Genomic DNA, 25,301 nt, shown 5'->3' with positions numbered 1-25,301 from the left:
ACGCCCTGGGAGCTAGAGGAAATGATATAGCATAAAAAGGCCTCAGCACAGTACTAGGCACATTGCGGGCACTCCATGAATACAACTCCCTTCCCCTCACCCAAGCAGAGTAGAGAGGGGTACAGGAAGGAGGGACGCTTACAAGAAGAGGAGGTATGAGCTGAGTCCTGCGATAGAAGAGAAGAGAAAGGTTTTGCCCGAAGGGACACAGGATGAAATGATAAATTAACAATAGAATACATAGAACAAATAACCAATAAATAAACTAACATTTACAGAGTTCTTATTAAGTGATAGGCAGGGCCCTAAATGCTTTCTGGTCATTATCTCATTAGATCCTGGCAACAACTGTCAGTGCTTACTATTATTATCACTATTTTGCCTGTGAGAAATTGAAGCTTAGAAAGGTTATTCAGCTGCCCAAGGTCATGACATGAACCTGCGGGACTGACTTCAGAGGCCCCACCCTCTCGACACACTCATACACTCGCCCCGCACACCGTGCAGAGATGCCAGATAACCCCGCTGGCAGGGGACCAGGGCTATGGGACTGGGACCGAAGCTGGGGCCGGATCCAAGAAGGCAACGCTCCGAGTCCCGGTGGAGGGGTGGACAGGCAGAGGGGTTCCACTCGCACTGCCCGCAGCGCATGGGCAGCGGAGCTGACCAGGCGCTTCCTGGCCCCATAAAGCTCGGGCAGGAGGTGAACGCCGTTTTATGGAGGCGGCCGGGCGGCCCGGCCCGCTTTGATTCCCGGCTCCGCGAGGCGCAAGGGCCGAGCCCTCCAAGCTCGTAAACGCCTTGGCCGCGAGCTCCCTCCCCGGGCCCGCGGGCCGCCATATAAGGCGCAGCGCGGGCTTGGGGTCCAGCCGCCCGCTCCTGCTGCCGCCGCACCATGTCCTGCCTCTCCTCCCGCCTCAGCACCCCCTGCGGGGTCCGCGCCTTCAGCTGCATCTCGGCCTGCGGGCCCCGGCCCGGCCGCTGCTGCATCACCGCCGCCCCCTACCGCGGCGTCTCCTGCTACCGCGGCCTCTCCGGGGGCTTCGGCAGCCACAGCGTGTGCGGCGGCTTCCGCGCCGGCTCCTGCGGACGCAGCTTCGGCTACCGCTCTGGGGGCGTGTGCGGACCCAGCCCCCCATGCATCACCACCGTGTCGGTCAACGAGAGCCTCCTCACGCCCCTCAACCTGGAGATCGACCCCAACGCGCAGTGCGTGAAGCAGGAGGAGAAGGAGCAGATCAAGTGCCTCAACAGCAGGTTCGCGGCCTTCATCGACAAGGTGGGTGTCCTGGATCACACCCTTCCTGAACCTGGCGGTCCTGGGAGGAGATGGAAATTCCCAGAGTGGTCTCTCTAGAAATGGGGAATGAGGACGGCTGATATTTTATATAATTTTAGGCGGTGCCGGCCCATCGTATTAAATAACATTGAAACATCTGGTAAGAAAATACATCTTCTTTAATGTCTGTTTCAATCCTTAAGATTAGGTGGGAAAAAAATCTCATTGGATGCTAATGTCTTTAGCATCTCTCTAATACTTGCTTCCCTCCTGCTTCTAATAAAGAGAGCAAGCCCCGGCTTCAGAACTGTCTAGGACAACTGTTTCTGCTAGAATTTAATGTTCTGTAATTTCCCTAATTTATGTATGCCTAGTGATGACGGTTTTACATCTCTAGTGGTAATATGAAGTTACTCTTTTAACCTGATACGTGTAAATGTTAATTGAATTAACTTATAGATAAATTAGGAGTAAAATAGTATATGGGATGGCAAAATCCTGAAGTCAGCCTTGAGTGTACACAGAAGAAAAAGGAGGCAAAGAGAGGTTGAAGGGCTGGTCCAAAGGCCCACAGAGAGTGGGTGCCCAAGCAAGGTTCCAAGCCCAGGCCCTCTCCAACTCTCCAGACCTTGGGCTAGAAGGCCCACAGCTTGGGACCCCAGCTGCCCCACTCCCTCTAGAAGGGGCTGGTTCACCTCAACAGGCACTGCACCCTGGAGAGGTGACCAAGAAGTGGCTCATGGAATGAACACTGGCCCAGGAGGAGGCGACTTGGCCTCCGTGCTCAGTTCCTCTACTGACACACTGTGTGGCACTGGGCAGAGGCTTCCCTTCTCCACCCCAGTGGCTTCCTCACCAGGGCTGTGTGTGGTGCAGCGTGTGAGCTGCCCATGACTCTGAAAGGGAAGATAGGGCCCAAGGCAGCCATGAGACCCCATAGCCAAGACCACCTAAAATTATCCCATGTAATATCAGCAGTCCCTGCTCCCCATGTCTGCAAGTTCCAACCTGGGAATTCCCAGCTGCACTCATGGAGCTGGATGAAAAGGACCCCAGGGCTTAAAGGCAGGGAGACATCTCAGCTCCAGCTCAAATGTATGAGAAGTGGAAAACTGGAAGCCAAGGTCCCTAGTTTGTTTGCTGACATCCTTTCTGGCCAGCACAATGTATTGTTGCCATGTATTCCTCCCGTTTCAGTGAAATCCAGGAAAAGTGTACAAGCCTCACTTCCCTAGGGTCCCCACCCTCCCTGTTTTCCAAAACCTCCCCCCATTCACATTACCTGTCTGGCCCCCAGAGACATATGACACAGTGTCCAACATAAGAGTTTAGGCCACCTAGGACCACGCCCTGCACTTCCTGGATGCCTCTTCAGGCCCCAGGCATCCTGCTTGGTAGGAGCCTAGCCTCTTTGACCTCCCCAGCTAGGAAGCCCTTCCCACCTTGACCACCTGTTCAATCAAACGTTCACCAAGCCAAGGGCTGGCTATAAGGACATCAATAAATAAGCCATAGGCCCTGCCCTGAGGGAGCTTATAGTGAAAGGCATTCTCCCTACTCTATCCCTCCCAACACTGCTCTGCATTCCTTTCCTCCAGGAAGTCTTCCCTAATTGTCACTACCCCCTACCCCCATCTGTCCCCCCCAGCCTGACAGTAACCCAGCACAGCCCACAGGCCTCTCAGTTTCTCACTCATCCCATCCAGGCCCACCTGGACAGACCCTCACTTAGGCCCGAATAAGCAATTATGAAACAAGGATTCTCCCGCTGCATCCTCAGGACAGGAGAGGCCAGCAGGGGCCATGTGGTCTACCCCTTGCCTCTGCACATCTCACTGCCAGTTCTGTCTTGCCTCTGGCTGTTCCCCAAGGAGAGCTGAGGAGATTGACTCCTCCTACTGACTTTTCTCCCACTTCCACACCAGGTGCGCTTCCTGGAGCAGCAGAACAAACTGCTGGAGACAAAGCTGCAGTTCTTCCAGAACCGTGAGTGCTGTGAGAGCAACCTGGAGCCCCTGTTTGAGGGCTACATTACAACTCTGCGGCGGGAGGCCGAGTGCGTGGAGGCCGACAGTGGGAGGCTGGCCTCAGAGCTCAACCACGTGCAGGAGGTGCTGGAGGGTTACAAGAAGAAGTGAGTGCAGTGGGAGGAAGGTTTGGAGAAACTAAATGGGATTGAGTCAAAGTATGATACATTTGGGTTAGACTGCAAGAGGAACTTCCCAACAAGAAGAAAATAGTACAATAATCCTGTGGGGTGTGGGGAATTTCTTTTCTAGGCTGGGAGTTTAAACATTGGAGATTCTGAACTGCTCCAGGTTACTTCATCATTATGTATTTATTTCATTAATTCATCAAACATTTTATTGATCATCTACTCAATGTTGTAGGTGCTATGTTGCGCCCTGAGTGGGAAAGGAGTAAGGAAGTAAGAAGGAGGAGAAAGGAGAGATTCCAGAACTGGGCAGGGTTCCTGCCCCCCTACCCCCCGCAAGGAGTTACAGCCCAGAAACAGAGAGGAGGTCTTTGAAAATGTGCAGAACCCCCACCCTGACCCATGTCAGGAATGAGAGTCTCTGAAATAGAAAGAGCTTTGAGTCACATGGGTTGGTTTGAATGCCCAGAAGAAAAGGATGGACAAGTTCCCTTTGGTCCAACACTTTTTTGATTCTTGCGACCACCTCCAAAAGATCCAGTTCCTGGAATGTGTTTGCCTGTGCCTTCATTCCCATTTTTTTCCTCCCCAGATCTGAGCCTTGTGTGTTTTGTCCCCAGGTATGAAGAAGAGGTGGCACTAAGGGCCACTGCTGAGAATGAATTTGTGGCCTTGAAGAAGGTGAGTGACCCCAGAATCCTTGTCCCCTAACTCAGAACTGAGGCCAGAGACAGAAGGGTCCTAGACCCAAAGGTTTGAGCTAGGAGGCCTTGACTAAAATCAGGCTCTCCGTAGTTCAGAGAGATGGAGGGACTCCCTTAGAATCACACAGCCCAGCTTCTTTCTATTCCTTTCCACAGTGCTCCAGTGCTCCCTGGGTGCCTCTGGCAACAGAATATACTGCCTGCTTCAGGCAGTGCAATATTCTCCCCCATCTGAGGTTGCTCCCACATAGCCACCGGCTTTTTACCTCCTTCAGCCCTGCACCTGGCATAGAGTAGGCACCCTATAAATATTTGTGAGTGAAACAGCCTGTGAATTGTAGACAATGGCTGCATCCTCAAGCCAGCAACAACTCAGAACCGCAGGCAGGGACAGTGACCGTCACTCCTTGCTTCTTAGACTTGACTCTGTACAAGTGCCTGGACTCTCATTAGGCCCTTCCAGCCACCTCCATATGAGGAAAGCAGGGGTTATTGTGAGAAAATGAGGCGCAGAGGTTAAGGGGACTGCTCAGAGTCACACTCACTTGGAAGGGACAGAGTTGAGCCCTGAGCCCTCTTCTGACCACAGATCTAGATTATCTTCCATGAGATTCCAGAGCGGAGAGGGGTGGGGCATCATTAGAATTTACCCATTGTACACTAGATCCTAAGTTTTGGTGATAGTGCATGGCATGGATTCTAGAGGAATCATCCCAGTGGGTACCAGAGGAAGTGTCTGCAAACCTCAGTATCCCCCTCCCTTACCTGAACCTGCTCTTGACCCCACTACTAACTGCATAAGGGGCTTTGCCACGGCATGATACCAGGCACTGGGATGAGCATGTACAGAGGGTTTCCAGGGAAGCTGCTCAGCCTGATGGTGTAGGAAAAAAACAAGGGTTCTGAATTGTCTCCCAGTGCAACTCCTGTGCCATCTTCTCCCCTTTAGGATGTGGACTGTGCCTACTTGCGCAAATCAGACCTGGAGGCCAATGTGGAGGCCCTGACCCAGGAGATCGACTTCCTGAGGCGGCTGTATGAGGAGGTGCGGGGTCACAGAGCAGCAGGGCAGCAAGGAGGATATGAGTTAGACACTGGAAAAGACTTGTCACAATTCAGCTTCTGACCCCATGGTGGGACAAGGGGAGAAACCCCAGGCAGGTTCACCATGAGCAGATGAAGAAATGTGGCTTGACATCCCACTGCTATGCCCCGGGCAAGCTGGTGTTCCTGGTTACTAAAGTGACAATTGCCACAAGGTGGTAAACTCTGGTCCTAGACCCAAAGGTTCAAGCTGGAAGGTCCTGATTAAAATCAGGCACTGGGCCTCAGACATGGACTCTCTACCTCCAAGTCCTCTAGGCCTCAGGACTCTGGGCTTGAGGAGTCTTGAGGGGGTCCCAGGGTTGAGGTGGAAGACTATAACTGGGAGAGTGGAGCTTCAGAGAGTGAGGAAGCCAGGAAAGGGGACAGGGGATGATGATGAGGGTGGGCTACCAAGAGTAGGGCTCTGGTCTAAGAAGCTCTTGCCACTCGCCCTCTCCTGCAGGAGATCCGCATTCTCCAGTCGCACATTTCAGACACCTCAGTGGTCGTCAAGCTGGACAACAGCCGGGACCTGAACATGGACTGCATCGTCGCTGAGATCAAGGCACAGTACGACGACATTGTCACCCGCAGCCGGGCCGAGGCCGAGTCCTGGTACCGCAGCAAGGTGAGTGGCACAGGACACCTGCTTGCTAGACACGGCAGTGGGAGGGATGCAAGGTATCTATTAAATAGGCTTCCTTTTCTGGGGATTCTGGTCCCTACAGATGTTGGGGTGGCAGGGCAGGACTGCCATGTGTGGTTGCTCAGGCTGAGCACTGCATAATCATCTGTGGTGTCCTGAATGGATGGGAGGTCCCACCCTAAGCCTCATGAGCATCTCTACTTCGCCAGTGTGAGGAAATGAAGGCCACGGTGATCAGACATGGGGAGACCCTGCGCCGCACCAAGGAGGAGATCAACGAGCTGAACCGCGTGATCCAGAGGCTGACAGCCGAGGTGGAGAACGCCAAATGCCAGGTGTGGGAGCCCAGCCCACTCCTCAGTGTAGGAAGAGAGTGGGGTTAGCCCTCAGCAGAGGGATTTGGGTTAGACTCCTTGCCAATATGTGGGGACAAGGGCAAACACCCAGCATGAGGACGGACAGCCTCCTCCATGGAAAATGTTCTCCATTCTCGCTGAATGGAGGCATTGGGGCAATATGGAGGGAATGAGGTGACAAGGGCTTTCCTGCTTCCAAGGGCAGAGTGGGGCAGAGGAAATAGCACCAGTCTAAGGGGCAGGAAATCTGGGCTCTCAAACCAGCTCTGCCACTAGTTTGCCATGAGACTTGAGAAAGGCATTTAACCCCTCTAGCCTGTTGCTCTAGATCAGTGATCGTACATTCAAACATCAGCGGGGTTGGTAAATGAGCAAAGCAAGCAAGCTGTTCCCAAGGCACTTGGGTATGATCAGGATTATGGCAAACTGGAAAGCACAAAGGGCAGAGCTAGGCAGCTCCAACTGAGGCAGGCCATGCAGAAATGCGGGTCCAGTATGGCCAGATCCTCTGATCTTTTGAAAGAAGCCAGGAATTTCAATTATTGTGTTAAATTTCCAAAATTGAAGACACCGTGCAAACACGCCTGGGAGCACTAATTTGCAACTCCTGGCCTAACAAATAGATAAGGCCTCTTCTTCCTCTACTAGTCAGTGGTCAGTGGTTACCTGGTCTCTGACCCTGAAGCCAGAACAGAGATTCTTAATAACCCACCTTGCCTCCCAGAACTCCAAGCTGGAGGCCGCGGTGGCCCAGTCTGAGCAGCAGGGTGAGGCGGCCCTCAGTGACGCCCGCTGCAAGCTGGCCGAGCTGGAGGGCGCCCTGCAGAAGGCCAAGCAGGACATGGCCTGCCTGATCAGGGAGTACCAGGAGGTGATGAACTCCAAGCTGGGCCTGGACATCGAGATCGCCACCTACAGGCGCCTGCTGGAGGGCGAGGAGCAGAGGTGAGGACCACAGCTGTGGGGAGGGTGTCCCCTCAGTTTCCCCTAGGCAGTGCTGCAGTGCTTCAACACCCAGGAGCATGTCTGCATATTATTTACTTGGAATGTGCCTCAACGCTAATTGGAGGAGAGAATTTACAGGTTAACAGATTTCACCAGTTTTGCTCCCCACAACTAATTTCTGTCTTTTTGCTTTCCCTATAAGGTTGTGTGAGGGCGTTGGTGCTGTAAATGTCTGTAAGTAATCCATTTTGTGGGTCCTGAAATAAGAGCCTGGGGTTCTGGGCAGGCAAACTTTTTCTTCAAGCTTCAGATGGTAAAAACTTTAGGCTCGTGGGCTCACTGCCTACGAGTCTCTGCCTCAACTGCTCCACTCCGTTGTTGTCATGTAAAGCAGCCACAGCCAAAGGCAATACTTAAAGGAAGGGGTATGACTGGGTTCCAAGTAAACTTGATTGACACACAGGAAGCCTGCATGTGACCATAGTTTGCAGACTCTAAAAGGAAAGATGGAGTTGGGCAGTGAGTGCTTATAGTAACTTAATTAGCTACAGTCATGCACCACATAAGGACTTTCAGGTCAAGGATGGATGGAATATAGGACAGTAGTCCCATTAGATTATAATACCATATTTTTACTCTACTTTCCTATGTTCAGATACACAAATACCTACCATGGTGTTACCATTGCCTTCAGTCTTCAGTACAGTCACATGCTGTACAGATTTGTAGCCCAGAAGCAATCGGCTATGCTATACAGTAAACTTGTCAAACCTGCGACCAGAAGGCTGCATACAGCCCAGGACGGCTTTGAATGTGGCCCAGCACAAATTTGTAAACTTTCTTAAAACTTACGAGATTTTTTTGTATGTGATTTTTTAAAGCTCATCAGCTACCATTAGTGTTAGTGTATTTTATGTGTGGCCCAAGACAATTCTTCTTCTTCCAATGTGGCCCAGGGAAGCCAAAAGACTGGACACCCTTGGGGCCTGGGTGTGGTGGCTTACGCCTGTAATCCCAGTACTTTGGGAGGCCAAGGCGAGTGGATCACTTGAGGTCAGGAGTTTTGAGACCAGCCTAGCCAACATGGTGAAACCCCATCTCTGCTAAAAATTTAAAAATTAGCCTGGCGTGGTGATGAGTGCCTGTAATCCCAGCTACTAGGGAGGCTGAGGCAGGAGAATCGCTTGAACCCGGGAGGCAGAGGTTGCAGTGAGCCGAGATCGTGCCACTGCACTCCAGCCTGGGCGATAGAGAGAGACTCCATCTCAAAAAAATGAAATGAAATGAAATGAAATAATAAAATAAAATAAATAAAATATAGCCACTCTTGCCATAGAGCCCGGGTATGTAGTAGGCTACACCATCTAGGTTTGTGTCTGTGCACTCCATGATGTTCGCACAATGACAAAATCATTTAATGCTGTACTTCTCACAACCTGTCTCTGTTGTGAGGCGAAGCATGGCTGTGTCTGCCTCTAGAGAGGACCTGGGCTAACAGTGTATCAAGGACGCTTGAGGCTAAGACTGCAGGAAGGAGTGCCCATGTGAGGGTGTTGAGGGGAGCGGATAGAAACAGAGGGGAGAAGATCTGAGCAGAAGGGGCCTCTGGCCGCCAGGAGACTGAGCCCTGTGCTCCCCCTCCGGCAGGTGTCAGCAGCTCCCGCGGCGGGGTCGTGTGCGGGGACCTGTGCGTGTCGGGCTCCCGGCCGGTGACCGGCAGCGTCTGCAGTGCCCCCTGCAGCGGGAACGTGGCAGTGAGCACCGGCCTGTGTGCGCCCTGCGGCCAGACCTGCGGCAGCAGCCGCTCCGTGCGCTTCGCCTGAGCGCCCTGCTTTGTACCGACGCCCTCACGCCAGCAGACGTCCCAGCCTCCTGAGACAGGCCGGAGCTCCCAGGGTCCTCAGACGTGGGGAAGGAGGGCTTCGGGGCCCAGCTTCCCCACAGGCCCCCACACCGCGCCTTCCCGTCTCGCTTCCCCTCCCGCTAGTCCCTTCACTGCTTCTGGGAGCACAGGGCTCCTAGCCCACAGCTCTCCCCACCTCCGCATCTAAAGGACTGTGTCCTCGCAGCCCTAGGCAAAGACCCGGGTCCGGAGGCCTGGATGCCTGTGGCTTCTGAGGGACAGATGGGCCTGGAGCCCCTTGGTGTGGACTTGCTGTGCCTTCTAATCCACTGTCTTCTAATACACGTGTGGGACAGGCCACCTCTCCCGCCTGGCTGCCTGGCTCCCTCCCTCTCCCCTGTGCTTGTCTCAGCATTTCCATTAAAGCTCCTAGTCATATACAATGCGCCCTGAGAGTCTCTTTTTCTTCTTGCCCACTTCGTCTTCTTAGTCGGGCAAGGGGGCCTGGATCTCCTGACACCTTGGGTGGGAACTTCATCACTGCGGCTGCTGGTCCACTTCTTTCACTCTCCACCCCAGCCCCCACCTCAGCATTTGAAAGTTCCCTGACCGTAGGGTCAAATATACAGATTTCCTCTGAGAAGCCAACACATCCCAGATAGCTCCTCCACCCACACCACCACCATCACCCCCCTGGGATCCCAGACACAGAGGCCTCCCTGCGGCTCCACAGTACCCATCATATGTGCTGCTGCCCATCAGGGACACATTTCTCCACGCATAGGCCCTGCCACAGAACACCTGCCACACTGACATATAGAGGCCCCCATCAAGCCCTGACTTAACACAGATGTCCTTCCCCACTCCCACGGATCCAGAAACAAACCCAACCCTCCGTTAAGGTCCTAGGCACAGACCTGTTACGGGGGATCTAGACTCTAGGACCCTCCTCCTGTGCACACACACACCTCCTCCCCCAGCCACCGCTGAGGACGGCTGGCATGAAAGTTGGCTAGGTCACCCGAAACTGGGGCCTGGGGCAGCTGAACGTCTGTGACCTCCTCACAAAAAGAATGTGTTCTGGCAGCTCTGGACATGGGGGGAGGGAGGCAAACAGCCTTTCTACCCCCTTAGCAGGACAGCACTCCAAGGCCCAAATGCTGGCAGAGCCTGCATTTCCCCATGGCTCTTCTGAGTTCCTCAGGAGAATCTTTGGATCAGCCCCAGCCCTGGAGGCCAAGGCTCGCACTAGGTAAGCATCCTGCTCCTTAGAGCAGCACCCCATCCCACCATGTGCCTTCTCAGTCTCCTGCACAAAAGGCTTCCTAGTCAGCAGGGAAACCCTGCCTTCTCTAGTCCTGTCTTTCCCCCTGCCCAGCCTCATGAAGCCAGGATACCAGGCACGTGGATCACTCACGCCTCAGAATGAGGGTGCTTTATTGGAAGCTATTCTGACATCACTTTCCAGACTGTCTCATGGTCTTGGGACCAGGCATGGGAGGCAGGGATGGGAATCTTCTTGTGACTGTGGGTGGTGGCTGGAGGAATGGAGTGGTGGGAGGCAGCTCAGTTGCGGGCACTCCTGCGACTGGTGGATGTGGTCCGGATTGAGTAAGCCTTCAGGGGCCCAGGACCCGCACTGCTGGAGAAGCTCAGGGCATTGCTGCCCATGGTTCCCCCGAGGGTCAGCCCAATGCCACCACCATTGCTACTGCCACCAGTGGAATTCACCACAGCTGGGAGAGAAAAGAGGAGGGCTCTCTTCAGTGTGAGGCTCCCTACCAGGGACCCCATCCCTTCACTGCACCCCACCCTCCTGTCCCAGCTGCCCCTCTCCCTCACCCCTGCCCCACCCCCATGGGCCAGCCCAAAAGGAGCATCTAACAGGGGTAGGGCTGCTCCCCAAGTGCTCCCGGCCCCACCCTGCCCTCTTGTACTGCTTCCCAGGCCATTGAGCCGGGCGGTATGTGCTCCAGGGGACCTGCCAGACCCTGCAGAAAGGAATGAGGTTCCTGGCCCCTCCAGCAGGGCCCTGGGCCAGTCTGCCATTCTCTAGACCCAGCCCCATCTGAACAGCACAAGGGATGCTTCCCACGGGCTGCAGCCAAGGACTTACAGATATTCACGGCTCCCACTCCATCTCCGGCCAACCTGGGGGCAGAGGACAGACAGTGAGGACAGCGCTTTCCTAGCGTGGGAGGGAAGCGCTCTCAGCTCCCTATCCTTCCAGGCCCTAAGCAGGATCATTGATTTTTCCTTCTTGCCCCACACTTCCAGCCTGCCTTCAGCCTTGTAAAAGGAGCGAGGAGGCATGCAGGAAGGGAGTGTTCACCTTGGCCCTTCTGTCCACTGGCCACATGATCCCAGGCAATGTCTCAGGGCCTCCATTTCCCACCTATGCCTTGGGCCCAACTACAGGACCAAATTCATGGGCTTGTTTGTGAGGGTTAAATCACATAATCTGTCTAAAGCCCTGAGCACCTGGGATTCGGTGAATGGTAGCTGTGTGTATTATTTATGTAGATGGTTGCCTTTCCTCACCATAGCATAAAATCCTAAAGGTGTCTGTGGCCTATTGATACTTTTATCCCCAGTATGAGGCCTGGAGAAGTCATTGCTTAATATATGTCAACATAAATTAGTGAATCATTGACTGATTGAATGGGGCTCCAGCCAGGACTAAGGAAGGAGCAGGGAGTGGGGGTGGCTTTAAGCAGCCATTGGGGCTGAAACAGGTCTTGCAGTAGAAATTAAAAATCCATTCGAGACAGCTGGCTATGTTTGTTTTGTGACTCACAGCCCCATTGTCACCAAACCCTTGGCCTTGGGGATCAGTTTGCTCCGTGGAGGCAGGGAGGACCTCACTTTAGTAGAGGGAATAAAGGGAGCCTCGCTGGCCTCTGTGGCCCCAAGCCCAGGAAGCAGGCAGAGCAAAGCCTGAGGGAAAGACACAGGTTTGCTGAAAGCTTCCAGGGGGCTTGCTTAAAAGGCCCCTGCTTGTGCTGGGAGTTGCTGGCACTTGTGGGTGGGGAGAGGGAGCCGGGTTGCAGTCAGGCAGCAACTCTAAGAATTTCTGGTACAATGCCTAAAGAACTCAGACGGAAGAGGCCTGAATGTCCAAGGCCCCAGTGACCTGTGTGACTTTTCTCATTCTAAATAAGTGGGTGTTTTTTGGGTAACTTTGTATTCTTAAAGTAGGCCTCCCAGTCTGAATGAGTTTCTGGACCACAACTCTGATAAGTTAAGGGATAAAAGCAAGGTATCTACCTCCATGTCCCCCCAGGGATGGGGGAACCGCATCCTCTCAGAGTACCTGAATCGAAGCCTGGTTATAGCAGCTCAGACTGAGCTTAAGCTTTCGGAAGAGGATGTCTCTGCATGCCGTGTGACCTTGGGCACACTACTGACCCATCTCTGAGCTTCAGTCCCCTTTTCTTCCCATGGGAGGAAGCCAGATCAGGTACCACTCTAAGAGTCCCCCACCTCTGACTTCTATGACGACAGAAGGCCCAGGGTATGGGTTCTAAAGAATGTGGGGCCTGTGCCCCATGAGAGGGGTGGAAGCAGAGAGAGGCATCTCGGCTGGAGCTCCCTGTGCCCAGATCAGCTTCTGTGTTCCCAGAGGCCTTTGGTGTTCAATTCTCCTTCCCACAAAGAGGACTGGGTGCTAACCCAGGGAGAAGGCGGGTCAGTGGCAGGGGCAAAGCCCCTTCCTCCTCCTCTCCGCCCCCTACTCATACCCTGCAGCCCTGTGTCTCCTCTCCGCCTCCCAGTGCCCAGGCCCTCGGCCCCAGCACCCCGGCCCTTGACCCGAGCACCCCTTCACTCCCCAGTCCCTTCCCTGCTGCTCCATTCATCCTCCATCATGTCTCTCTCTGGCCCCTCAGGAATAATACTCAGAAAAGAAAAAGTTCTTGTATACACTCAGCATTTTACAAATGCAAGTTACTTGTCTCTGGGGGTTTCCTTTGTGGATGTTTTCTCTCCTCCACCCTCTGCACCTCCCTGAGGGCAGAAACATGTCCTACATATTCTCTATCGCCATGGAGTCTTACAACAAGCCAAGAATGAAGAGGTTGAGTTCTAACCCAACAATACATACATGAAGGCCTAGCTGCATGGACAGAGGTGTCATGTGGTTCATGAAGAATGTGCTCTCAGACTCACCCATTGCAGCCTCCTCTCTTACTACAAGTGAGTCTGCAAATATCTCCGGGGACAAACGAAATTATCCCCCTCCACCACAGTCAGTTAACACCACATGATGTAGCACTTAGTTCTGTAGTGAGAAGCAGCTTGGCATCCTGGAAGATCCTTGGAGCAGGAATCAGCACACCCTGACTGCACACTGGCCCTGTTCCCTCAATTAATGAAACTCAACCACAGTTTTCCCCTCTGGAGACTAAGGAATCAATCATCTCTGACCTGACTACCTGAATGTGTGCTGAGGATCAAATATGATAACCCTAAGAAGCCACACACACAAAGGGACTGTTATCATTTCAACCTGCCCACTGAGCTTCACACTCCATGGTCTTTCCTTCCAGAAGCTCATCTCATTGAAGGCAAAGAGGCAAGCGTCAGCTCTGTGTCCCCTGCATCCCCACACCCAGTGCCCTGCAGAGGAGGGGCACACAGGAAACGCTTGTAAATGGATGAATGTCAAGCCCCAGACCCCACGGAGCCCTAGAAGGATCCCCTTTCCAGCTTCCTTGTCCTCACCGGCTCTCCTCGCCCTCCAGCAGCTTGCGGTAGGTGGCGATCTCGATGTCCAGGGCCAGCTTCACGCTCATGAGTTCCTGGTACTCACGCAGCTGCCGCACCATATCCTGCTTGGTCCGCTGCAGGGCAGCTTCCAGCTCCTCCTGCTTGGCACAAGCATCCTTGAGTGCCAGCTCCCCACGCTCCTCAGCCTCGGCAATGGCGGCCTCCAACTTGGCACGCTGTGGGCAGCAGTGCAGCTGTAAGCCGGGGCTCACCAGTCTGCCTTCCTGCCTACCCATCCTGCAGTGAGCACCCGGGCAACTTGCTTAAGGTGGCTTCATTGGCACCACCTACTCCCCCAAGTACCAGAGAATCCCAAGGGTTAAACACATAGGTTTGGATATCCAATGCCTATGTTCCAGTTCTGGCTCTGCCACTTACTAGCTATGTGACCATGGATGAACCAACCCTGCTAAGCCAAAGTCCCCTCTTTTCTGAAAGTACAATAATCACAGTGTATGCCTCATCAGGAGATTTTGAGGATGAAATGAAATAGTATACAACATGTCCTTGGCACAATGTCTAGCACACAGCAAGTTCTTAATAAATGCTATTGTGATCATTTTTAATGAATGCTATTATGATTTTCAAACCCCCAGTCCCCCAGCCCCAGCCCCCAGCTGCAGGAGCTCTAAGACCATGGGATCTTAATTGAGTCCCCAGATGTCAGGCAGCTAAGAAAGACCAGAAACCACCTATAAAATAGGAACCAGTTGAAAGCAGGCCCAAAACAGGAGGGCCTGGAGCAGACAGACCCTCCTAGATGCCCCCAGATGCCATGAGATGCATGACTCACAGTCCCCGGGTTTGGTGAGGGATGCTCTGGTTCTAGACCTGTGCCTGCCTGGAGCAGCTGCCACTTCCTCCCTGGCCTTAGAATACCCTCTGCTTTGGGCTCAGCCCCCATGGCCAGGAGCCTGAATAGTCCCAGGCCTCATTTTGTTTAGCTCAGAGAGGCACCATCCCTGTCCCCTGGGCAAGGACTTCTCTCCCTTCTCACCGGCCATTCTCTGTCCTCAGATCCTCTTCCCTCAGCAGAGGCAGCCTGCCTCTCTGCCAGAGACTGCATTCCCCAGGAGGCCCTCTGACGCTCTGCCCCTCAGCCGTGGCTCAGTGCCCTGCCTTGTCACACTGGTGCCCCCAGAGTTAAGGCCATCCCCACTGCCTCTGGAGACCCCTTGTAGCTCCCCCTAATGCTCCTCAGTGGTGGTAGACACCTGGCCCTAGGCCTGGATCTGCCCTGTTGTGTGAGAGGAGAACCGGATGTGGTGGAGGCTGCAGTGTTTGGGAAACCACCATTTGTTATTCTGTGCTTCCCCTCCTGGCCTGGAAGCTGGCCCACTTCATGGGGTGACTAGTGGCCCTGCCTCTGTGCCACAAGGCAGCCTCCGCCCTCCTGTAAACAGGCCCGCAGGGCTCCAAGGGGAGGACATTTCTGGGTAAATCACTCCCATATTCCCCGGACCCACAGCTCATCTGGAAATCAGCTTTCCGAAGCTTCCACATGTGTCGCCTTCCCCCTCTCTCCACTGCAGACACCTGCACAGGCTGAGCTGCCCTGGCCACACCCTACTCAGCCAGGGCTGGGGCCCTTCCCCCATCAACACCTCCAACTCCAGCTTCCAGCAAAGCTCATCCTCCCAGGCAGTCTCTCATCTGAGACCCGTGCCCCTGCCATGTGCCAGGTGCCGGAAGAGAGGAGCAGTGAACCAGACAGACAGGCTGCCGATAGAGGGGCTGGGTGTTTCAGGCTGCTGTCTCTGAAAAGGGGTCTTTTCCTAAGCCCCAGGGAGGAGAAAGGAACAGCCATGGACAGAGCTGGGAGAACCACATTCCAGGGGGAGGCAACGCCAAGTGCAAAGGCCCTGAAGCATGACCATGCTTGGTAAATGCAAGACACAGGAAGTAGGTTAGCATGGCCAGAGCAGAGTGAGGGGAGTCATGGAAAGTGAGGTTTAGGTGGGAAAGGGCCATGTGAGCCATTATAACGTCTTCCGCTGGCCTCTGTCCCTGCAATGAACGATGAGCTCCCAGGGACAGCACCCTGCACCAGAACCAGGTGCAATCAGAATGCTCAGTATCAATGTGGAACCAGTGGTGGCTTTCCTCTGGCCAGTCAGCCTGAGTCTCCCTCCACATGCTCTGTGCACATCCAGGACCCTTCTCCCATCAGCCCATGCCAGGACCTGGCCAAGAACATTCTGTCCTGGAGATCTCACAAGGGGGTCTGAAACAGTGGCACCAACTTTGGCCGGGAGAGGGGAAACCTCCTGCTCCGCATCCTGAGTGTGGCCTCAGCTGGCCACCCCTGCGTGCCCCAAGGAGCAGGGGGAGCCAGGAGGGCTTGTCCCACCTGGTTCTTGATGTTGTCGATCTCAGCCTGCAGCCTCTGGATGGCCCGGTTCATCTCTGAAATCTCGTTCCGGGTATTCCGGAGGTCGTCCCCATGCTTCCCAGCTTGAGCCTGGAGGGTCTCAAACTGGAAGGGCCATACAGAGAGTTATGGTAGGGAGGTGGGCAGAGAGTACAGGTAACTCATCCCTCTCCCCACCCAAGGAAGGCCCCTGCCAACTTATATTTTCAGGGAAGGACCGTCTGACTCCCATCAACCTTTGCCTGATGCCAGGAGACCAGACAGCAGCGTGAGGAAGGGATTCATTCTCCTCCCAGCCAGCCAGGGAGGACAGACAAGGCTCCGCAGGCCCATCCCCACGGACCCCAGGGCTCCTCCACTCCCACCATGCCGTTCTGCTGGAGAATCACTGAGAGTTTGAGATTCTCACCTGTTCAACACCCAGAACACCCATTTCATAGGTGAGGAGAGTGAGTCTCGGAGAAGAGAAAGCACCACCCGGGGATCACACAGCCTATCAGTGGTGGAATGAGAGCCTGAACCCAGGTCTCCTTGTTGGCATACTTGTGTTCTCGCCCATGCACCATGAATGACTCCCTATCTCTCCAGGGGCAGACCTCTCAATCCTTGCCCCAGGATCCCTTCTTCAGGAACACTGGTTCACCCCAGCACCCACTCCTGCTACCTCAGCCCCTGCACCATCAACTGTCCTGCCACCATGGAGTAGATGCGATGATTAAGCCTCCCAGGTCTAGAGCCCTCGTATTCAGGATCTAGTCCCTGCTCTTCCATCTCCTAGTTGCATGCAGTTGCAAATTACTAAACTTCTCTGTGCCTCAATTTCCTCATCTTTAAATGGGGGTAACAGGCCGGGTGCGGTGGCTCACGCATGTAATCCCAGCACTTTGGGAGGCCGAGGCAGGTGAATCACCTGAGGTCAGGAGTTTGAGACCAGCCTGGCCAACATGGTGAAACCTCCTCTCTACTGAAAATACAAAAAAAATTACCCAGGCATGATGGCACACACCTGTAATCCCAGCTACTCAGGAGGCTGAGGCACGAGGATCACTTGAACCAGGGAGGCAGAGGCTGCAGTGACCCAAGATCACACCACTGCACTCCAGCCTGGATGACACAGCAAGACTCCATCTCAAAAAATAAAAATAAAATACATAAAATAAAATAAAACAAAATGGAGGTAATAATGATGCCTATCTAATAGGGCTGTTCTGTGGATTACATGAGTCTATAGCGGCAAAACATTTGAAAATTGCCTAGTACTGTGTAAATACTTACCATATTTTAGCTATTATAATGATTAATCCATATCTGTTTCCTCTGCCCTGTCCTCCCATCTTGGGATTTCCTCCAGGGCAGAGCACCACAGATTTAAACCACTGGTGCCTGCCAGAACAGTGGGACCCAGGCCCTGAAGACTTGAGACAAGTTGAGGAGTAAGGGAAGCTGCCACCAAGGACCCTGGCAGGAGTAAGTATGCCCCCCGGTGGCCTCACACCTTGGTCTGGTACCAGGCCTCAGCCTCAGCCCGGCTACATTTGGCCATCTCCTCATACTGCGCCTTGACCTCAGCAATGATGCTGTCCAGGTCCAGAGAGCGACTGTTGTCCATGGACAGCACCACAGATGTGTCGGAGATCTGGGACTGCAGCTCTGTCAACTCCTGTAGGGACCAGACAGGACATCAGGACTTAGGGCAGGATCCTATGCCCACGCCCACCCTGGGATTCCCCACTCACAAACGAAAGAAAAGAGAGAATAGCCTGGAGTGGGCTGAGTCACCAGGCAGCAAGGGGGCCCAGACCCAGCACACATTAAGTTATTTCATTCTGCCCACCCTTGGCTCCCTGAGAGCCCATTAGCAGTGTCTCAAACGAGAATCTGGCAGGGTTAAAGGGGATAAGGAAAGGCACAGTGTCGTGTGCTGTGCTGACTTCTCACTGTGAGGTTCTGTAGGCACACGAGCTCTATTGTGAGGGAGGCCATGGGGAATGGATGAAATTATCATATTCTACCCTGCTACAGGATACTCTGCAGTCTGTACACTGATACACACACACACACACACACACACACACAGAGACACAGGTGTGTTTACACACAAATAAACTAAACTTTCACCATGGTACATGTGTGTTTACATATAAATAAACCATGTGATAGACACAAGAAGACCTGAGATTAGAAATGCCTGAAGCAAGCCTCAAAGAAACTTCCCCTGAAATTAACCATACATATGGACATTTGCTCTGAGGGGCTGATGGAGACTGGACGTTCAGGCAAAGACTAGACTGAAGAACTGGTCTGTAATTAACCTCCCAAGCTAATTATGCCCAGGCTAGCCTCTGCCAGGTGCCCTACCTTCTGCCTAAAGCCAGAGACTCACACTGATGAGAGTGGAGAGGTTTTTAAATCCCCTTGAAGAAAAACAGCTGGAAAGTTCGGAGGACAAGGATGAGAGGGAGAGAATGAGAAGGGAAGGGAGGATATTAGAGTGGTGAGTTGGCAGGCAGCTACCACCCAGCCCCTCTGGGAGTAAATGCTCAGGCACTCCAGTCTCTCCTGACTTGGGCTCCCCTGCTGGCCCCACCTAGCCCACCTTTGAACCCTATCACAGCCTGGAGTCCCCTGACCTCCTCCTGGTTCCTTTCAGTCCCACCCAATCCCCCTTCCTTGGAAATGCTGCAATCATCCCATGTCTCTCCAAGGTCAATCCTGATTGACTCACCCCCACCTCCTCCCGAACCCTTAGCCCATCCTGAATTCCTGAGTCCAGAAAGGATAAAGGGCAGGATAAATTCTCCCAACCCCTGATGAAGGAAATAATGTATATAATGGTCCATTTCCAAGACAAAGTGCCTTAAATTGACTTAGGTCAGCAAACTACAGAAGAAATAGGATATACTAGCCCTCTACTTGAATAGCCAATGCCTGCTTGTTAGCCCCTCAGCTTCTCTTGCCCTCACCTGAACCAAAGAAGTTTAGTCTAAGATGAAGGTTTACTAGCCTGCAAAATGACTCACTTTGTTTGTTCTTATCAGCCTGCCCAGCTACTTAGGTCATAAGTCAAATACTTAAAGAGCCCTTGAGCTGACTAGGATTGCAATGCATTGTGGGCTGCAACAAAATGCAGCAAGTCAACCCTAAAAAAAAACACCTAAAGCCCCAACCCAACAACCAATAGGCGACGTCCAGGAAGATTCTAACCCCATAGTACTCAGCCTGTGAGGAACTGAGGGAGGGACCTGTGCACTAGGGGATAAATTGCTTGTTGTGGCTGTGCTGGGCGTACCTGCCCATCAGACACCCATCTTGCAAGACTGTCATTAAAAGTCTCACTTTCGCTGTTCTCCAGGTCTGAGTCCATTCTTTGGGTTTGGACGGTTGAGTTTGTTTCTCACACTGACACATACCTGGACTGGCCCAGAGGCAGGGGGCTGGACCAAATGTCTCTCTGGTTAGAATGGGTAGGATAAGACATGTCACCCAGCCCCGTGGTCCTCACCATCTCATTGAGGGTCCTGAGGAAGTTGATCTCATCATTCAGGGCATCCACCTTGGCCTCCAGCTCCACCTTGCTCATGTAGGCAGCATCCACATCCTGGGGGTTGGGGCAAGATGGGGCAGAGGGAGACCATGTCCTCAGTACGGGGAACATTTAGTAGGGGTGGGAGTAGTCCTGCCCTACCCAACCCACAGGCCAAACACTACCACCCTACCCAGAAACAGAGTTTCTCCAGCTGCCTGACACGGTCACAGCAGGAAGCTTGCCCTGCTGCCCCTCCAGACTGCATGGCGGGCATCAGCACAGGTATCCCAGAGCAGCTGAAGCCCCAAGCTAGCACTTGACCAGTTCCTAAAGACCTAGATGGTTTCAACACTCCCCTAACTCCACCTACTAACCGTGTAACCTGGAAAAAATCACTTCAACTCTGGGAATTCAACTTTTCATCAGTCAGTAGCAGAACACAAAGTCATTCAGATTCCCAGCCCCTCTCCCAGAGATGGAAAATCTCCAGGCTATGTGTTTAATTTCCAGCATGGTAACTATGATGCAGGTGGGCCTCAAATAACACGCCAGGTGAAGATGGTGTCTGGGCCTCTTCCAGCTGCACTTTCTCGAGGTTAAACTCCTATGGACAGGCCTCACTTTTACTCATCCCTGAATCTCCAAGGGCCCAGCTCCCAGGGGCAAGTTGCACTTCTGTGGTTTGGCCTGGAACACCAACTGCTCAGTGTTTTGAAGAGAATCTTAAAGGGCATATAGACAAGACCCCTAAGATACTTCTAAGGCCTTCCAACATTGCACATCTTCAGGAACAGAGAGCTCATGCTGGCTCGAGGCAGCTCATTGCATTCATTTAGCAAACATTTCAGGCCAGCCAAGCACCACCTTTGTGATGAAAATGTTCTGGCTTGAATAGAGCACTTCCTTATTCAGCATTGAAATCTCCCTCTATAACCTCCATCGTTTGCTCTTAGTTCTAACCCCTAGAGGCCTAGAAATGAGTCACCACACACACACACACACACACACACACACACACACACACACATGCACCCACAGGACAGACTGCGCAGACTTCCTCTTGGACAGCTCAGGCAGGTCTTGGCCAGAGGTCCCCATGGGCTGCTCAGGTGAGAGGACCCTGTGGTCCTTTGTCCCACATGTTTTCAGAAAACCTGCCTCCAGCCTGTCTTCCCCACTCACCTTCTTCAGCACCACAAACTCATTCTCAGCAGCTGCGCGGCGGTTAATTTCATCTTCATACCTGCAGTAGAGGAGGGCCTGGTGTTGGTGCAGCTTTGCCTCCACGCTCCCCCAGCCATATGCAGCTGTGAAATCTGCCCTGCTTCCCTTCCCCTACTCTTTAAAGACACACCTGAAAAAACAGGTGTCAGCTACAAAACCAAATTTCCCTGACTTCCATGTGGCCATTCCTAGGGCTTTGAGTCTTGGCATTGGGGATTGTTGGTGGGGCGCATAGGAAACATGTGAGTGACAGCACAGAAGCTGCATGTCCTGGGAGAAAGAAAGCAAATAATAATAGTCATATGCATGGACTATGTTCTATGGGTTGTACACATATTATGTGCTTCCTGTGCATGAGCTCATTTCATCCTCACAGCAAACCTATAACGATGGTACTCTGTTTATCAGAGAAGGGAACAGAGACACAGAGAGGCAGCGTAATCTGCCCAGGTCACTAAGCTGCTAAGTGGCACAGCCCAGACTTGAACCTGGCAGCTGACTCCAGCCATGCCCTAATCACTACCTAATCCCACCCCTCAGGGGCAAAGAAGGAGTCTGAAGGGGAGGAACGTTGTAGAATCAGGATGAGGGATACACAAAGTCATGAAAGAATCAGGTCCCGCCTAGATGATCCAGTCCCCATCCTTCCTCCCACAGCTCCTGTCACTCTTCCTCCCAAGGAGCCACTCCTGGCCCTTAGGAGGACCTGAGCAAACAAGGCACAGAGGAAGAGACCACACTGGCCTAATCTAATGTTTATGTTGAGACTCAAAAAAGGGTGCTGGAAACAAGAGTTCCAAGAGCTGCTGGGAGCAGTAGGGGCAACCTGGGGTGGAGAGCAGGACATCCAGGTAGGCCAAGCCCCTTCAGGAGCCCAGACTCAGGGTGGGAGGTGCCCATACTCTCAAAGTTGCACTCCCTCAAGTCCTATAGAAGCTGTAGAAATACCTGCAAGGCTTCCTGTCCACCCCTGCCTCGGCGGTGCACAGCCAGGTCCAGAGGGTGCACAGATCAGAACTCCCTGAGTGGCTGCACACAGGGACCCTCCCTGTACCCCTTCCCTGGACCCCCTTCCAGTTCCTGTTTCAGTCCCAGCCTGGATCTCAGGCTGGCTCCACAGGAAGGTGCTCTGAGGGTTTGGGGTGGGGGGAGTATTGGGGGGGGCAGCAGGTGTGCACACATGCATACACACACGTGTTAGTCCTGACAACACGGGCTGAATGGTGGCCCCAGGCCTTCCCTACTCTGCACCTGTCTGGTTCCACCTGCTATGGGACTAATCCTGTTGACTTTTGCCCTAGGGAAGTGGGGATGTGGGGGGGCACTCCACAAAGACCTTGTTTGCTCTCCTCCAGTCACAGCCAATGTACCTGCTCCTGCTTAGTCACACAGCCACAGGCAGGGGACAGAACTCACTCACTGCCCCGCTGCCCCTCAGGTGTGCCAGGGTGGGGCCGGCCTGAGCTTCAGGCTTTTGTTTCTATTCAATGAGAAAAGAGCACAGCTAGCACCTCAAAGGCCTGTCCTCAAAAGCCCCAGTCCCAGCCTTCCGGGGCCTCCTTCTGGCTCCTACCATGACCAGACCCACCCTCAGCCTCTGCAGCCCTCCCATGGCTCACAATAACCATTTTCCCTCCCTGCTTCTTTCCTTCCCAAGTTGGCTCCGTATCCCCTCCTAGGAGTCAGGGACCTAAAATTCAAGTCCCAGCTCTCCCAGTGACCTTTGCTGTGTGAGCTCAACCAAGTCCCAAAATTTCTCTGGTCTCTAATTCCTCACCTGAACAAAAGAGAGTTGTTCTAGAATAATCTGTGAAGGTCATGCCAGTTCTGAAGCACCCCTGTCAGAAGACACTTTCTGCCCTACTCTCTCTCGGGGCCGTGGTCAGGCACCCACAGGAGACACTGCAGGTCAGGGCTGGGCTGAGACATTTCACTGGGACTGAGTCAGGGGAAAAGACCAGAATGATTTGGAAACAGTCTCCAGGAACAAAGAGGAGAGAGGAAAAGTGGGAAATGCATTGGTCAAGACTGGCCCCTCAGGGAGTTATTGGACTGAGCAGTTGTATGCTGACTCCTGAAGCAGGGGGACTTGCACAGGGTCAGCTGATGAGGGTCACATTGGTCCAGGGCAGGGGTTTTCACACGCAGCACTGGGGGCATTACTTATTCTTGAAGTCCTCCACCACATCCTGCATGCTCCGCAGCTCCGCCTCCAGGCGGCCCCCATCCACCTGCAGCGCCTCGAGCTGCCCCCGAAGGCCAGCGATCTGGGCCTCAAAGACTTCTGGGAGGCGGCTGCTCTTGGCCGACTTCTGCTCCTGCAGCAGCGTCCACTTGGTCTCCAGCAGCTTGTTCTGCTGCTCCAGAAACCGCACCTAGAAAGGGCGAGAAGGAAGAAACTCAAGAGGAGCCAGAGTGTGTCACCTACAGCGGGACTGAGGAGCATTGTCTCTAGCCACTTAGCAGAATCATGCTCTCCCTGGCTGTTTCCCTGCCTGGGGCCTCCAGCCCTCTCCCTTTGGACTCCAAATCAAGGGTCCTACAGAGTGATCCAGGAAGCAGGTCTGCCTGGTGCACGGATGTGCCCCGTGGTTGACTCTCGACGAATGTGCTCTAGGGCCTCGCCTCCACTTCACTCTCCATCGCATTACAGGTGGTGTTCTCCACCTCCCTCTCTGAAGGGCCACCTCTTCCTGTCAATGGATCATGAGGATGACCAGGCCCAGCCCTCCCTTTGGTCTGGGACCTCTTCTCTTCCTTCCTCAGTATCCTTTCTCTCCTTCCCCTTTCTCCAGCAAGGCCTCAGGACAGTCAATCCATTGGTAAAATGACCCCAGCCTGGAGTCCACAAAGGCTCTTAAGGAGTAGCTGGTATGACTAGGGGTGGGAGGCAATAGAAGCCTCTGCAAAACCAGCATCTCAGGGCCCCAGGCCCTGTGGACCACAGAGAGTAAGACGCTGCGGCTCAACACGTGGGGGGAACCTGGGCCTGGAGCAGCTTGGGGAGGCCCCTACAAAATCTAAAAAACAGGTCTGGGTGAATGGTGAAGGAAAGGAGGACATGAGGGATGGGGGTGGTGTGGGAGTAAACTTGGTGGAAGCCTGAGGAAGCCAGAACAGCCCAGCAGGGCCAGCCCTGAGTTCCTGGTTTTGGCCGCACTCCTCCCAAACCCACCAGTCAAGTCTGCCCCTCGACCCCTCCAGAGGCCCCTTGTGTGGCGGAGTCCAACAGCCAGGAAAAATATCTCCAAAATGGCCCCTTTTCGAGGCCCCCCTCTGCCACTCCTTGCCCCCAACTGGGCCGTCTTCAAGGGCAGGTGTACCCTCTCCTCCTGCCACCTAAGGGAGGCTGGAGGACCAGGCAGGTGGGGGCGGGGCGAGGCGGGAGCCTCCCTCATTGTAGCCCTAAACTCCAGCATCCGCATCCGCATCAGCATCTGAACCAGACTGGGTCTCCCCCGCTGGGAAGGGCGTGCCACCCAACTCCATTCCTGACTCCACACGGTCCCCTCTCAGGGAAAGGGTCCCAGAGAGAGAACTCCTGGCCTAGGCCTCTGGAACTCCTAGCCCGAGGCAAAACTCGTCCAGGGGACCCACAGGCAGCCAGCGACGGCAGCCCTGCAGCACTCAGGCCCGCACTCCCGGAGAAAAGGGAGGGGCAGCTGGGCAGTTTGCTGGAAGGGAGGGCTTGGAAACCGAGGGGATAAAATAGCCACGGGGTTCATGCGGAGGAGGAAGGACCCCCAGATCGTGTCTCCAACACTGGCGGAAAGAGAGAAGGGCGGCAGTGCTCCCAGCGCCTCGCCCGCGCGCAGGCAGGGCTAGTTGGGGCGGCTGCTGTGGTCTGGAGCGCGGCTCGAGGCGAGGCGAGGTCCAGTCCCGCTCACCTTGTCGATGAAGGAGGCAAACTTGTTGTTGAGGGTCTTGATCTGCTCGCGCTCCTCCTGGCGCACCCGCTGGAGGGAGGGGTCGGCGTCCAGCCGCAGCGGGGCCAGCAGGCTCTGGTTGATGGTGACCTCGCGGATGCCGGCGCCCACCGGGCCTCCATAGGCGGAGCGCACCGCCACGCGCGGCCGCGAGGCGCCCAAGCCGTAGAGGCTGCTGCTGCCAAGGCCGCCGGGGCGCGCGGAGCTCAGGCGCACCTGCGCGCCGCGGCCCGAAAAGGCGGCTGAGCGCGAGGTGAATACCGGGGAGCTGAAGTGAATGGACATGGTGGCTGGGCCGGGATGGATCTAGCGGCGGGCTAGGAGGAGCGCGCACTCGCTGACCTCGGGGACACTCTGCGCCTTTTATCCGCCGGCGCAGGCGGCTGGGCTTCCACAGGTAGGGGCGGGGCTGGCCGCGGGCCACCCTTCTCTGCTGCCAGGCCCCTCCTGGGGCCGCCCTCCGCCATCTGCCC

General features: G+C 54.2%; 2 protein-coding genes across 3 annotated transcripts; one reads left to right on the top strand and one right to left on the bottom strand.

The window, feature by feature from the left end:
* The first annotated feature begins 518 nt into the window (after positions 1-518).
* Positions 519-9,457, top strand: LOC697511 (keratin, type II cuticular Hb1). Its single transcript, XM_001086087.5, has 9 exons — positions 519-1,279; positions 3,205-3,413; positions 4,055-4,115; positions 5,088-5,183; positions 5,688-5,852; positions 6,080-6,205; positions 6,951-7,171; positions 7,374-7,405; positions 8,819-9,457. Exons 1-9 carry the CDS (start codon positions 896-898, stop codon positions 8,992-8,994), a joined length of 1,470 nt encoding a protein of 489 aa, XP_001086087.3. The 5' UTR covers positions 519-895; the 3' UTR covers positions 8,995-9,457.
* Positions 9,458-10,415: 958 nt separating this feature from the next.
* KRT7 (keratin 7) lies at positions 10,416-25,186 on the bottom strand. Of its 2 annotated transcripts, none has more exon segments than NM_001193952.2 (9): positions 10,416-10,750; positions 11,131-11,165; positions 13,737-13,957; positions 16,132-16,257; positions 17,648-17,812; positions 19,655-19,750; positions 20,861-20,921; positions 23,066-23,277; positions 24,790-25,167. In NM_001193952.2, coding segments are annotated over 9 exon segments (1,410 nt in total). In that variant the 5' UTR covers positions 25,114-25,167; the 3' UTR covers positions 10,416-10,580.
* Positions 25,187-25,301: the final 115 nt, after the last annotated feature.

This window comes from Macaca mulatta, chromosome 11 (genome assembly GCF_049350105.2).
Source record: "Macaca mulatta isolate MMU2019108-1 chromosome 11, T2T-MMU8v2.0, whole genome shotgun sequence".
NCBI classification, from domain to species: domain Eukaryota; kingdom Metazoa; phylum Chordata; class Mammalia; order Primates; family Cercopithecidae; genus Macaca; species Macaca mulatta.
The sequence above is the reverse complement of the archived record's forward strand: the minus strand, read 5'-3'. Positions and strand labels throughout refer to the sequence as shown.

Bases quoted from the DNA above. Each gene is read 5' to 3' on its own strand.
- LOC697511 (XM_001086087.5), top strand. From the start codon at position 896: ATGTCCTGCCTCTCCTCCCGCCTCAGCACCCCCTGCGGGGTCCGCGCC. The intron at 5,853-6,079 runs GTGAGTGGCACA...CTACTTCGCCAG, and splicing joins AGTCCTGGTACCGCAGCAAG to TGTGAGGAAATGAAGGCCAC. The intron at 7,172-7,373 runs GTGAGGACCACA...TTTCCCTATAAG, and splicing joins CTGGAGGGCGAGGAGCAGAG to GTTGTGTGAGGGCGTTGGTG.
- KRT7 (XM_077952475.1), bottom strand. From the start codon at position 25,113: ATGTCCATTCACTTCAGCTCCCCGGTATTCACCTCGCGCTCAGCCGCC. The intron at 17,813-19,654 runs GTGAGGACCACG...TGGTCCCTACAG, and splicing joins TCAGGACCCTCAATGAGATG to GAGTTGACAGAGCTGCAGTC. The intron at 11,166-13,736 runs GTGAGGACAAGG...CTCTGCCCCCAG, and splicing joins CTGGAGGGCGAGGAGAGCCG to GTTGGCCGGAGATGGAGTGG.